An 11,796-nucleotide genomic window follows, 5' to 3' on the forward strand; every position below is an offset into this window, starting at 1 on the left:
TTACAGGCATGAGCCACCGTGCCCGGCTTTGTGTTTCTTTTTCTCTGCAATGGCGACATCACGACCTACAAGTCCAAATGTGTCCCATAACACATCATGGAACTTCTGGCATCTCCTATCAATCCTGTACGGGCTTCAAACTATGGGGATTTTCTAGGCGTGGTTTGCCAAGGCCAAAGGGCTACAGTGTAACCCCGTCCCTACCTCTATTCAGCCGACTCCATGCCAGGCGTTTTACAGATCCCGAGACCACCCCTAAACAAGACCCCTAACCGGAGTAGCCCCTCCGTCCCCTCCGTCCCGAGACTCCGCGCCCCTCAATGCGTCACCCTTCTGAGCGCCCGGCCTATATGGCCCCCGAGAGCAGCCTGTAATGCTCCCAGCCCCTGAAGCTTCCCGTTACGCGCCGTGTCCCCGGAGGTGCGGCCGCTGGGACCAGCACCGGCCCCGGCTCCATTCAGGTCGCCCAGCCCGGCCAGGCCTCCCGCTTCCAGCCGCTGCTGCCACCCTCAGCCGTCCGGCCTCCCGCGGAAAGGCGGGCGCGAGGCATCCTGGGAGTCGTAGTCGGCGGTTTGCTCACCTGCCCGCACAGAGGAGACAGGGACGACGTGAGGAACTACAGCTCCCAGGGAGCCGCGCGCGGCCGTTGGCGGGGCCGGGCCTCTGCCGGCGGTGGGCACGTTGCTAGGAGCTGCCTCAACGCCTCTCTAGGAAGAGGGCGCCAGGCTCAAAGGCCCTCTTGGGAACTGCCGAGACGCTTAAAAGTTCCTCCTGCCCACTTCTGAGGGCTGACACGTGGCCGGCGCGGAGGCATGAGAAATGTGTTGATATTGGGAGGTTGACGGGTGAATCCACGAATTCACCCGTGTTTATTCCACACCCCAAAGCTTGAGGGAAGTGACTGACCTTCCTGTTTAATGATCCAATCAAAGCTGTATAGCCAGAATGAAACCCAATACTGTCACCCCACAAAAAGATACGTCACATTTTTTCTAGTATGTGCTAATTATGAATTTTATTAAGGTTTATTCAATTTCACAGAGGAAAGAACGGTTTGTAGTTTGGCTTACCCGCAGTGCTGGCAGGTCACAGCTGTCCAACCATGATTCATTCACATGCTCTGGCCCCGTGCCCCTCGTCCTCCCACCTCTGCCCCCACAGGACACCATCAAGCCAGGGCTGGGTAACAGCATATGCTAAATACATCTTATCAGGTATGAACCAAACTCAAGCCACAACAGCAAAGGCGGAAAAAGGTAGCAAAGTAATTATGTGCTCCCAAGGCATACAGTCATTTAGTTGAATCCATAACAGTTGGAAATTAAAAGGCATTTATGAAGTGTAGTCCGCAGTCTGAATGTGGAAGGTGGAAGATCACACATTTACTAATCTAAGAAACACTCAAAACATATTTTGGTCTAAAAAATCCCCAATTTTCCATGATCTTCCCAAGACAACCAATGACCCACTTAAACTTAAGGCAGAAACACCCTTGAATCTAGGAACGTGCACATATGCAACAGCTAACATCTGGTAACTCTAACAATGTTCCTTATATGTTTCTGTGTTTACTATCATGGACCATAGGAATCAAGTACTGGAAAATTTAGTAAGCGTGCACAGTTAAAAGCAAAACACTGGCTGGGCGCAGTGGCTCATGCCTGTAATTCCAGCACTTTGGGAGGCTGAGGTGGGTGGATCACGAGGTCAGGAGTTCAAGACGAGCCTGGCCAACTTGGTGAAACCCCGTCTCTGCTAAAAATACAAAAAAATTAGACGGGCATGGCAGCAGGTGCCTGTAATCACAGCTACTCAGAAGGCTGAGGCGGAGAACTGCTTGAACCCAGGAGGCGGAGGTTGCAGTGAGCCAAGATTGCACCACTGCACTCTGGCCTGGGTGAAAGAGCAAGACAGCGTCTCAAAAACAAAAAAACAAAACAAGAAAAACCCAAAAAAAACCACCATCAGTATTTTAAAATAAGTCATTTTAGTCCATTACAGTGTGACTTGTTCTAATCCTCCAATAACGTAGTAAATAAACAGCAGAAATGACTTTCCTGCATTGTTTCATGAAAATGATCAAAACCTTTATCTAAGTCAGAACATCAACAAGACTCTTGGTCTCAGGTCATCAATTTCTTGGCACTCCTCTTCTCTCTAGCTGTAGTAGCAGCTACTGCTTGAAGACAACCTGTGTATCCCAGGCATACCCTCTACATGTATACAAAGATGTGTAGGTGTTACAGACCACCTACACCTAATTCACTTGCTAATAAGATGGATGGAGTAACTCGGAAAATAGAGGAGGGATTTTGAGCCGCAGTTGTCTGAAGAATTATTGATTCACAGGATCTCCAAGATTATGCATTTGAAGAGTTTTATTTCTCCACCCAAAGCCCTGCAGTGAAGAAAATCCAAGAATTAAGATGTAACATGTTGGCTGGGCGAGGTGGCGCGGTGGCTTATGCCTGTAATCTCAGCACTTTGGGAGGTGGCGGGGGGTGTGTGCAGATCACCTGGCCAACATAGTGAAACCCCATCTCTGCTCAAAATACAAAAATTAGCCAAGCACGATGGTGGGTGCCTGTAATCCCAGCTACTCAGGAGGCTGAGGTGGGAGAATCGCTTGAACCCGGGAGGTGAAGATTGCAGTAAGCTGAGATTGCACCATTGCATTCCTGCCTGGGCGACAGAGCAAGACTCCGTCTCAAAAAAAAAAAAAAAAAAAAAAGTAACACTTTGGCCCAGCACAGCAGCTCACTCCTGTAATCCCAACCCTTTGGGAGGCCTGAGGTGGGAAGATCACCTGAGGCTACGAGTTCACGACCGGCCCAAGGCAACATAGCCATACCCTATCTCCAAAAAAAAAAAAAAAAAAAAAAAAAAAAAAAAAAAATTAGCCAGGTGTGGTGGTGTACACCAGTAATCCCAGCTTCTCAGAAGAGTCCAAGGCAGGAGGATCACTTGAGTCCAAGAGTTGGTGGCCAAAGTGTGCTATAATCACACCACTGCATTCCAGCCTGGGTGAGAGTGAGACCCTTGTGGGGTGGAAAAAAAAAGATCTAACATGTTAACTTTAGGAACTATAAAATGAAGTCGCCATTGCAGAGGTATATATGATCTGAAATTACAAGTGGTGACTTCTCAGAAAGCATATGCACATAGTGAATGTTGTAATGTTCTGAAGATAAGCTGAAACTTAGTAGTGATATGTTCTAAAGACAAGAACATGAGGGCCCCAAAGGCTATGTCACCAACTCTGCTTTGAAGTCACTAATTTTTAAATACAGAGCATAAAGTAGAACTCCAAACACTTGGGCAAGAAGAATCCATTACAAATAGCCAACACATTTCTATTAAACCTCACATTTTCAATTTTGTATTCGGTTGAGAGTACTTTTTTAAAAAAGGCTTAAATTAGTATTATCTGACACACACACAAAAATCTCATTAATTCTACTCACTCTGGGCCAGGTGCTGTGGCTCACACCTTGTAATCTCACACTTTGGGAGTCTGAGGCAAGATGATCACTTGAGCCCAGGAGTCTGAGACCAGCCTGGGCAACATGGCAAAACCCTGTCTCTACAAAAAAATAGAACAAATTAGCCGGGCATGGGGGCACGTGCCTGTGGTCCCAGCTACGCAGGAGACTGAGGAGGGTGGACCATTTGAACCCGGGAGGCAGAGGTCACAGTGAGCCAAGATCCCACCATTGTACTCCAGTCTGGGTGACAGAGTGATACCCTGTCTCAAAAAGATAAAAATAAAAAATAAAATTCTTACTCAGTAATTTTGGAGAAGACAAGGTTAAAATGTATCTTTGTGCTTGTGAAAATGGCTCACAAAATTTTGAATCCAACAGACCCAAACTTGTCAGTGGCAGTCTAGTGTGGTAGAGAGAACTGGACTTGCCACTTTCTTTAAGGTACAGCCAACAAATGTGTACCAAGTACTTCCAAGGACTCCTAAGGTGACTGGAGCCACTCACAACTATTGCTACAACTGCAGTAATTACAGCTGATTTATAGTTATCCACTCAGGCAGGTATCACTCCTTCCTTTTTTATTCTTAGTGTTCCCTAAATCTAATAAACCTATATTCTAAATTTCTTCATAATTTAAACCTAAGTTTAATTGTGTGGCATATTTTTTCTCTCTTAATAGTACAAATCAGCGAGGTTTACTGTATCTTTACTCTTGATTATACTGAATAAAGTTCAAGACAGAATATTTCAATATTAATAAAAATAGCATCAAACATCAGATTTAGATTTTATTTTATTATTTTTTGAGACGGAGTCTCGCTCAGCCACCCAGGCTGGAGTGCAGTGGCGTCATCTTGGCTTACTGCAACCTCCACCACCCCGCTCTCGGTTCAAGTGATTCTCCTGCCTCAGCCTCCTGAGTAGCTGGGACTACAGGCACGCGCCACCACCATGCCCAGCTAATTTTTGTATTTTTTTTTTTTAGTAGAGATGGGATTTCACCATGTTGGCCAGGATGATCTCAAACTCCTGACCTCAGGTGATCCACCAGTCTCGGCCTCCCAAAGTGCTTGGATTACAGGTGTGAGCCACTGCACCCGGCCCCAGATTTAGATTTTAAATAAAACTTGAGGTACTGGGTCAAAGGGGGCTCTGCAGGTCGATGATCTCCTCAAACCTGCAAAGACATCCCATCTATGCAAATGGATTAGGGGGGTGTCATTCCAAACACCCTCAGATCCTGCCCAGATATTCATCTGTGAACAAGGTATTTCAACACTAATTTTGAAACAATTCTACATCTAGCAGGTCAGTTTATCATTTTCCAGAATCTTAACTACTGTCAAGATAGACTCAAGTGAGATTAACTCAGGGTTAATCTTCAATCTTAACACAATTATCAATTAGTTTTACCAGTGGAAAGATTTAGGCTTTTGTCAATATGTAGCATTTCTGCTGTAACCTAAGTCTCATATTACCAGTTCCCCAGGATAGATAGATATTATGTCAGGTCCCAAGAGAGGAATTATGTTTCCATGGAATTAAACCATATTCTCAGGGCTGATTCTAGAACAGCTGGTTTCATGAGGCATACGGCGCAGATTTTAAAAAGCAAAACAAAAAACAAAAAACAAAAAAAACCAAAGTGACTTACATTGACTTTAAGAAAAAATTAATTGAGATGTATTTAATCTTTAAATATAGAATGATTGTGTAAATTAGATTTCAGCTGAAAGGACAATTAGCAATTCAGATAAAGCTCCTAGAAATATACTGAAAACAAAGCCATACATATAGTAAGAAATAGAACCTACGGAACTTCCATTTTTCTAACCATAGTTTTTTGTTTTTGTTTTTTCCCAGTTGTTTAAAAAAAAAAAAAAAAAACACCTCACCGTTTCAATGATTATATTTTCTGAACCAAAAATCAGAACACATGGTTTGTGTCAAAGGGTTTTCCTGTGCTACATCTGGGAGTGAGGTGACTTAAGCGACATTTTTTTAATGCCAAATATGGTAACCTCCCAGCTTTTAATGGCTTATGCCAAGATGACAGAATATTTGAAATCTGATTGTCCTAGAAAATCCAGTTAATATGGTCACCAAAGTTACAGCTGAGAGCTCTCCCTACAGTTCCTACTACTGTGACCATTTAGCGATCCTTCAAATGGAAAATTCCTAATTACACGAGACAATGGTCCTACAGCAGGCCTGTGCGAAATAAGTTCTCTTGTTGGAAAAATGCTAGCATGAATAGTTTGATAAACGCAATCCATCAGCAAAGGAGAGCAAGCAGGCAGAGACTGTGCCAAGCAGAAACTCATTTGCATCAAGTTTTCCAATAAGTTTCCTTCCCCCAGTCCCTTTTCTTCAATCCTGCTTTTGAGCCAGGTCCCAGGGTAAGTCTGGTAGAACACCGAGCAGGAAAGCTTGGAAGGGTTCTACACCACTTCAAAAATACCTTTGCTTAAAAACACTTATATAGCCAGTGATTAGCAATTAAAATGTGAAAATAATCAACTACTTAGTAGTTAAATTCTGCTAATTATCAAAAGTCATAGTCTACTGGGATCAGCAGCATTACAAAAGGAAGTCATATTGCATTTCTTAAGCTTTTTCTGAATGGTTTAACAGGTCTCTTTCAGTGTTAATTGCACTTAAAACATCTGCTTTTTTTTTTCATTTAATCTCTGAAATCTGTTCATTTTTTTCCCTCCATTTATAAAAAGGGGTCAATTTATCATTTGCTCTATAGCTATTTGAATTCGAAAAAGATTCCACACAGATTCGAGTTGCACACAGGTGCTTTCTGGAGCAGATTAAACTTGTCCTTGTGACACTTCAGAGCTTAGACTGCAGTGATTTCAGGTGCTTGTAAGATTCGTGGACCTGTGGGAAAGGGAGAGAGAAGAACTACTAGTAAAGAGTTTGTAATGTTAAATAGTATACTTTCTTTTTTTTTTTTTTTTTTTTTTGGAGACTGAGTACTACTCTGTTGCCCAGGCTGGAGTGCAGTGGCACAATCTTGGCTCACTACAGCCTCTGCCTCCCAGGCTCCAGTGATCTTCCCATCTCAGCCTCCTGAGTTGCTAGAACTACAGGTGTGTGCCATGACACCTGGCTGCTATTTCCAATTTTTGTAGAGATGGGGGTTTACCACGTTGGCCAGGTTGGTCTAGAACTCCTCAACCCAAGTCATCCACCCACCTCAGCCTCCCAAAGTGCTAAGATTAAAGGCGTGAACCACTGTGGCCAGCCTGTGGTTATTACTACAGAGTCCTTATCTTTCAGAGATATGCACTGAATTATTTATGGATAAAATTATCTGATGTCTTAGTTTATTTATTTATTTATTTATTTATTTATTTTGAGACGGAGTCTTACTCTGTCTCCCAGGCTGAAGTGCAGTGGCGCGATCTCGGCTCACTGCAAGCTCTGCCTCCTGGGTTCACGCCATTCTCCTGCCTCAGCCTCCTGAGTAGCTGGGACTACAGGCGCCCACCACCACACCCGGCTAATTTTTTTTTTTTTTTTTTCCTGAGACGGAGTCTCGCTCTGTCGCCCAGGCTGGAGTGCAGTGGCCGCATCTCAGCTCACTGCAAGCTCCGCCTCCCAGGTTTATGCCATTCTCTTGCCTCAGCCTCCCGAGTAGCTGGGACTACAGGCGCCCGCCACCTCGCCCGGCTAGTTTTTTGTATTTTTTAGTAGAGACGGGGTTTCACCGTGCTAGCCAGGATGGTCTCGATCTCCTGACCTCGTGATCCGCCCGTCTCGGCCTCCCAAAGTGCTGGGATTACAGGCTTGAGCCACCGCGCCCGGCCAATTTTTTTGTATTTTTAGTAGAGATGGGGTTTCACTGTGTTAGCCAGGATGGTCTCGATCTCCTGACCTTGTGATCTGCCCGCCTCGGCCTCCCAAAGTGCTGGGATTACAGGTGTGAGCCACCACGCCTGGCCATTTTTTTTTTTGAAATGGAGCCTCGCTCTTGTTGCCCAGGCTGGAGTGCAATGGTATGGTCTTGGCTCACCACAACCTCTGCCTCCCAGGTTCAAGCAATTCTCCTGCCTCAGCCTCCCCAGTAGCTGGGATTACAGGCATGCGCCACCATGCCCGGCTAATTTTGTATTTTTAGTAGAAACAGGGTTTCTCCATGTTGGTCAGGCTGGTCTCAAACTCCCGACCTCAGGTGATCTGCCCACCTTGGCCTCCCAGAGTGCTGGAATTACAGGTGTGTGTCATTGAGTCTGGCCCTGATGTCTTAGATTTATTTCAAAATAGTCCCCAGGAGGACGGGGATGAAGGTCCAGATGAAACACAACTGGCCACGAGCTGACAGTCATTGCTGCTAGACAAAGGGTGTACCAAAGAGCACTATGGAATTCTCTTTTTGTATATTTTATTCCATTTGTGTGTGTGTGTGTGTGTGTATATACTTTTTTGTGTGTGTGACAGTTTTGCTCTTGTCGCCCAGGCTGGAGTGCAATGGCACAAACATGGCTCACTGCAACCTCCGCCTCCTGGGTTGTCCTGGGTTCAAGCTGAGGCAGGAGAATTCCCAAGTAGCTGGAACTATAGGCGTGCACCACTACCGCCTGGCTGATTTTTTGTATTTTTAGTAGAGACGGAGTTTCATCATTTTAGCCAGGCTAGTCTCGAACTGCTGACCTCAGGTGATCCGCCCACTCGGCCTCCCAAAGTGCTGGGATTACAGGTGTGAGCCAATGCGCCCAGCTTATATATATATATATATATATATATATATATATATTTTTTTTTTTTTTTTTTTTTGAGACAGAGTCTTTGCTCTGTCACCCAGGCTGGAGCGCAGTGGCGTGATCTCGGCTCACTGCAAGCTCCGCCTCCTGGGTTCACGCCATTCTCCTGCCTCAGCCTCCCGAGTAGCTGGGACTAGAGGCGCCCGCTACCACGCCCGGCTAATTTTTTGTATTTTTAGTAGAGACGGGGTTTCACTGTGTTAGCCAGGATGGTCTCGATCTCCTGACCTTGTGATCCGCCCATCTCGGCCTCCCAAAGTGCTGGGATTACAGGCGTGAGCCACCGCGCCTGGCCGCTTATATATATTTTTAAATGTTCAATTCATTATCAAAAATTGAAATTGATTAAGACCCTGGTTACTGTGGGATCAACCCAGTTCCCTTCTGAACCTGTTGCTCAAATAAAGTGACTGTCCTAAGTGGCCACAGTACTTTCAGAGCTTTCACAGATAAATCCCTTTCCAAAGGTCTTTCCTGCTTCAATATTTAAGTGAAGACTTTTAAAAAGGTGCAAAGACACTGGATTTTTACCTCTGTTTTGTTCAGTGGGGAGTTCTTAGCCCACTCAAACAAGTTTTCATACACATTTCCATCATAGCGGCCAAGCACAGAGCCAAGTGTCACATCCTGAAAATCAAATGCATCAACCAAAGCAACAGCATCTGAGCGAATAAGAGTGAGTAACTCCTTTACACGCGGGTTTACTTGCATAATCTGAGACTCTGTCATGATGTTCCCCTAAAAGAGACCAAAATAAGCAAATAAAACATATATATGTATACAGATAGACATAATTATATGCATATACAGCTATAAAGCAGACAGCAAATTTTCTTTTTGAGACTGAGTTTCACTCTTGTTGCCCAGGCTGGAGTGCAATGGCGTGATCTTGGCTCACCGCAATCTCTGCCTCCTGGGTTCAAGTGATTCTCCTCCCTCAGCCTCCCGAATAGCTGGGATTACAAGCATGCAATAGCATGCCAGGCTAATTTCGTATTTTTAGTAGAGACAGGGTTTCTCCATGTTTGTCAGGCTGGTCTTGAACTCCCGAACTCAGGTGATCCACCTGCCTTGGCCTCCCAAAGTGCTGGGATTACAGGTGTGAGCCACTGCGCCCAGCTATTTTTCTTTCTCTTTTGAGACAGAGTCTTGCTCTGTCGCCCAGGCTGAAGTGCAGTGGTGCTCATTGCAACCTCTGCCTCTAGGGTTGCCCGCGCCCGGCCAACAATTACTTTTCTTAACAACAAAAAAGACTTGTACTTAGAAAATACTGACCTGAAGGAAATCCCCTGCGTTCTGACTGATTCCATACAGAGAATACAGCAGACATAAATTCCTTAAGACAGCTTCAATGGCTTTATCTTGAATTTTGAGGAGTTTTTCTGAAAAGAGCTTAACTACCACATAGTGGCAATGTGCCTAAGATTAAACAGAAAACACCTGAGTTTGAGAACCTTAGAAAAAGATTCAATACACAGTGACTAGGGTTTCTGCACCAGAAAATGCGGGACGCTGCGGGGCAGGGAAGGGGAAAAAGAGAGAACTACCACTGACCTCACTTGCTCGAACAAGGTCAACAGAAGTTAGGTTCCATGCTACCTCCTTGCTTTTTCTGTGAATCACTTCTTTTTGAAGGTTTTTTGCAGCAATTTCTACTAATCTGTTAAGACACAGATTGGAGGTCTGAGGAAATGATCAACAGTACTCATGCCTTCTTGTCATCTATCAGGGCCCCAGCCCCTCTGCTGCGTATTCTAGCTCTTGAGGGAGAGCTCACCTGGCTGCACGGAGTTTATATGCTTCGGTTAAGCTTTCGGGGCTATTGATATCCACCATGGTCGGCCAGACTGCTACCTGCTGTGGCTGGATGCGTTGACTGGGCAGGTCATTCAAATAGGACACCATGCCACACACCAACTTTCCTGAGTGCACCTGGTCATAACTTTTCATCAGGAACCTAAAAATCACCAGTAAACATGCTTTTAGTAACTACTTTTTCTTTTTTTTTTTTTTTTGAGATGGAGTTTTGCTCTTGTTGCCTAGGCTGGATGAAGTGCAATGGCCAGATCTCAGCTCAATGCAACCTCCTCCTCTCAGGTTCAAATGAATGATTCTCCTGCCTCAGCCTCCCAAGTAGCTGGGACTACAGGCACCTGCCACCATGCCTGGCTAATTTTTAATATTTTTTTTTTCTAGTAGAGACAGGGTTTTATCATGGTGGCCAGGCTGGTCTCTAACTCCTGACCTCAAGTGATCCACCCGGCTTGGCCTCCCAAAGTGCTGAGATTACAGGAGTGAGCCACCACACCTGGCCTTTTTTTTTTTTTTTGAGACGGAGTCTCACGCTGTTGCCCAGGCTGGAGTGCAGTGGCGCGATCTCGGCTCACTGCAAGCTCCGCCTCCCAGGTTCCCGCCATTCTCCTGCCTCAGCCTCCTGAGTAGCTGGGACTACAGGCGCCCGCCACCGCGCCCGGCTAATTTTTTGTATTTTTAGTAGAGACGGGGTTTCACTGTGGTCTCGATCTCCTGACCTTGTGATCCGCCCGCCTCGGCCTCCCAAAGTGCTGGGATTACAGGCTTGAGCCACCGCGCCCGGCCTTTTTTTTTTTTTTTTTTTTTTGATGGAGTTTTCACTCTTGTTGCCCAGGATGGAGTGCAATGGCGCAATCTTGGCTCACTGCAACCTCTGCCTCCCAGGTTCAAGTGATTCTTCTGCCTCAGTCTCCCAAGTAGCCGCAATTATAGGCATACGCCACCATGCCTGGCTAATTTTTTTGTATTTTTTAGTAGAGACAGGGTTTGACCATGTTGGTCAGGCTGGTCTTGAACTCCTTACCTTGTGATCCGCCCGCCTCGGCCTCCCAAAGTGCTGGGATTAGTCATGAGCCACTGTGCCCAGCCCAGTAACTCTACCCTTGATACAACTTCAAGCTATTTAACAGGTGCGTCATACTCTCTAGCCTCACCACGAAATAAAAACAGTGAGTCAGAATGGAAGGTAAAAGTATACCTTTCAGGAACAAATATATATATATATGGTGACGAAAAACCATGGGAACAAGAACCTAGGAAGAGGACTAGAACATTCTTATGAACAGATGGGAAGAACTGCGGATTTGACTCTCACCTAGCCGTCTGGAGCATCATGACAGTGTTTTCTCCCTCAAAGGTACAGCTTGGGGTGAAATTGACATAAATATTTGGAAGACCACTGCAATGAGAATAGCCATGCCCACCACAAGCCATCCGACATGCTTCGATGCCAGTGTTTGCAGTCCAGGAGGTGAAAGCCTTAAGTCCAGCAGTGAGGGCATGAAGCTAAGAGGACAAGCACAAATCTGTCAGGACATTTGTAGTGCGGAGAGCCCGAGAACCAATGAGAAAACACACCCCTCCTCTAACATCCCGGCCACTGTCAAAACACAGCTGCCACACATGCAAACTGAAGAAGCACAGCTGTCCGACTGGCCAGAAGAATGGAGAACACTACCCACACCCATCTGAGCTGCTCTACTTGGCTAAAAATTCACCACTTA

General features: G+C 45.5%; 2 protein-coding genes across 31 annotated transcripts in view; both read right to left on the minus strand.

The window, feature by feature from the left end:
• FBF1 (Fas binding factor 1) overlaps positions 1–529 on the minus strand; it is a 33,128-nt gene extending 32,599 nt beyond the window's left edge. For 17 of the 22 annotated variants that reach the window (XM_074020553.1, XM_074020563.1, XM_074020560.1 and 14 more), the window contains exon 1: positions 408–529. The gene's annotated coding sequence lies outside the window, so the exon portion shown is untranslated. Of the gene's footprint in view, positions 1–329 lie in introns of all 22 variants that reach the window. The other 5 variants (XM_015438864.4, XM_074020565.1, XM_074020558.1 and 2 more) reach the window with 1 other exon arrangement.
• Positions 530–986: 457 nt separating this feature from the next.
• The window catches only part of ACOX1 (acyl-CoA oxidase 1), a 41,814-nt gene continuing 31,004 nt past the window's right edge, over positions 987–11,796 (minus strand). For 5 of the 9 annotated variants that reach the window (XM_074020573.1, XM_074020571.1, XM_045376648.2 and 2 more), the window contains 6 exons: positions 11,388–11,578; positions 10,038–10,217; positions 9,815–9,920; positions 9,536–9,679; positions 8,792–8,998; positions 987–2,398 (listed from right to left, as the gene is read on the minus strand). In XM_074020573.1, coding sequence (XP_073876674.1) covers positions 2,336–2,398; positions 8,792–8,998; positions 9,536–9,679; positions 9,815–9,920; positions 10,038–10,217; positions 11,388–11,578 — 891 coding nt within the window. In that variant the 3' untranslated portion in view covers positions 987–2,335. Of the gene's footprint in view, positions 6,375–8,791; positions 8,999–9,535; positions 9,680–9,814; positions 9,921–10,037; positions 10,218–11,387; positions 11,579–11,796 lie in introns of all 9 variants that reach the window. The other 4 variants (XM_005585018.4, XM_005585017.4, XM_074020572.1 and 1 more) reach the window with 2 other exon arrangements.

The sequence above is a fragment of the Macaca fascicularis genome, chromosome 16 (assembly GCF_037993035.2).
Source record: "Macaca fascicularis isolate 582-1 chromosome 16, T2T-MFA8v1.1".
NCBI classification, from domain to species: domain Eukaryota; kingdom Metazoa; phylum Chordata; class Mammalia; order Primates; family Cercopithecidae; genus Macaca; species Macaca fascicularis.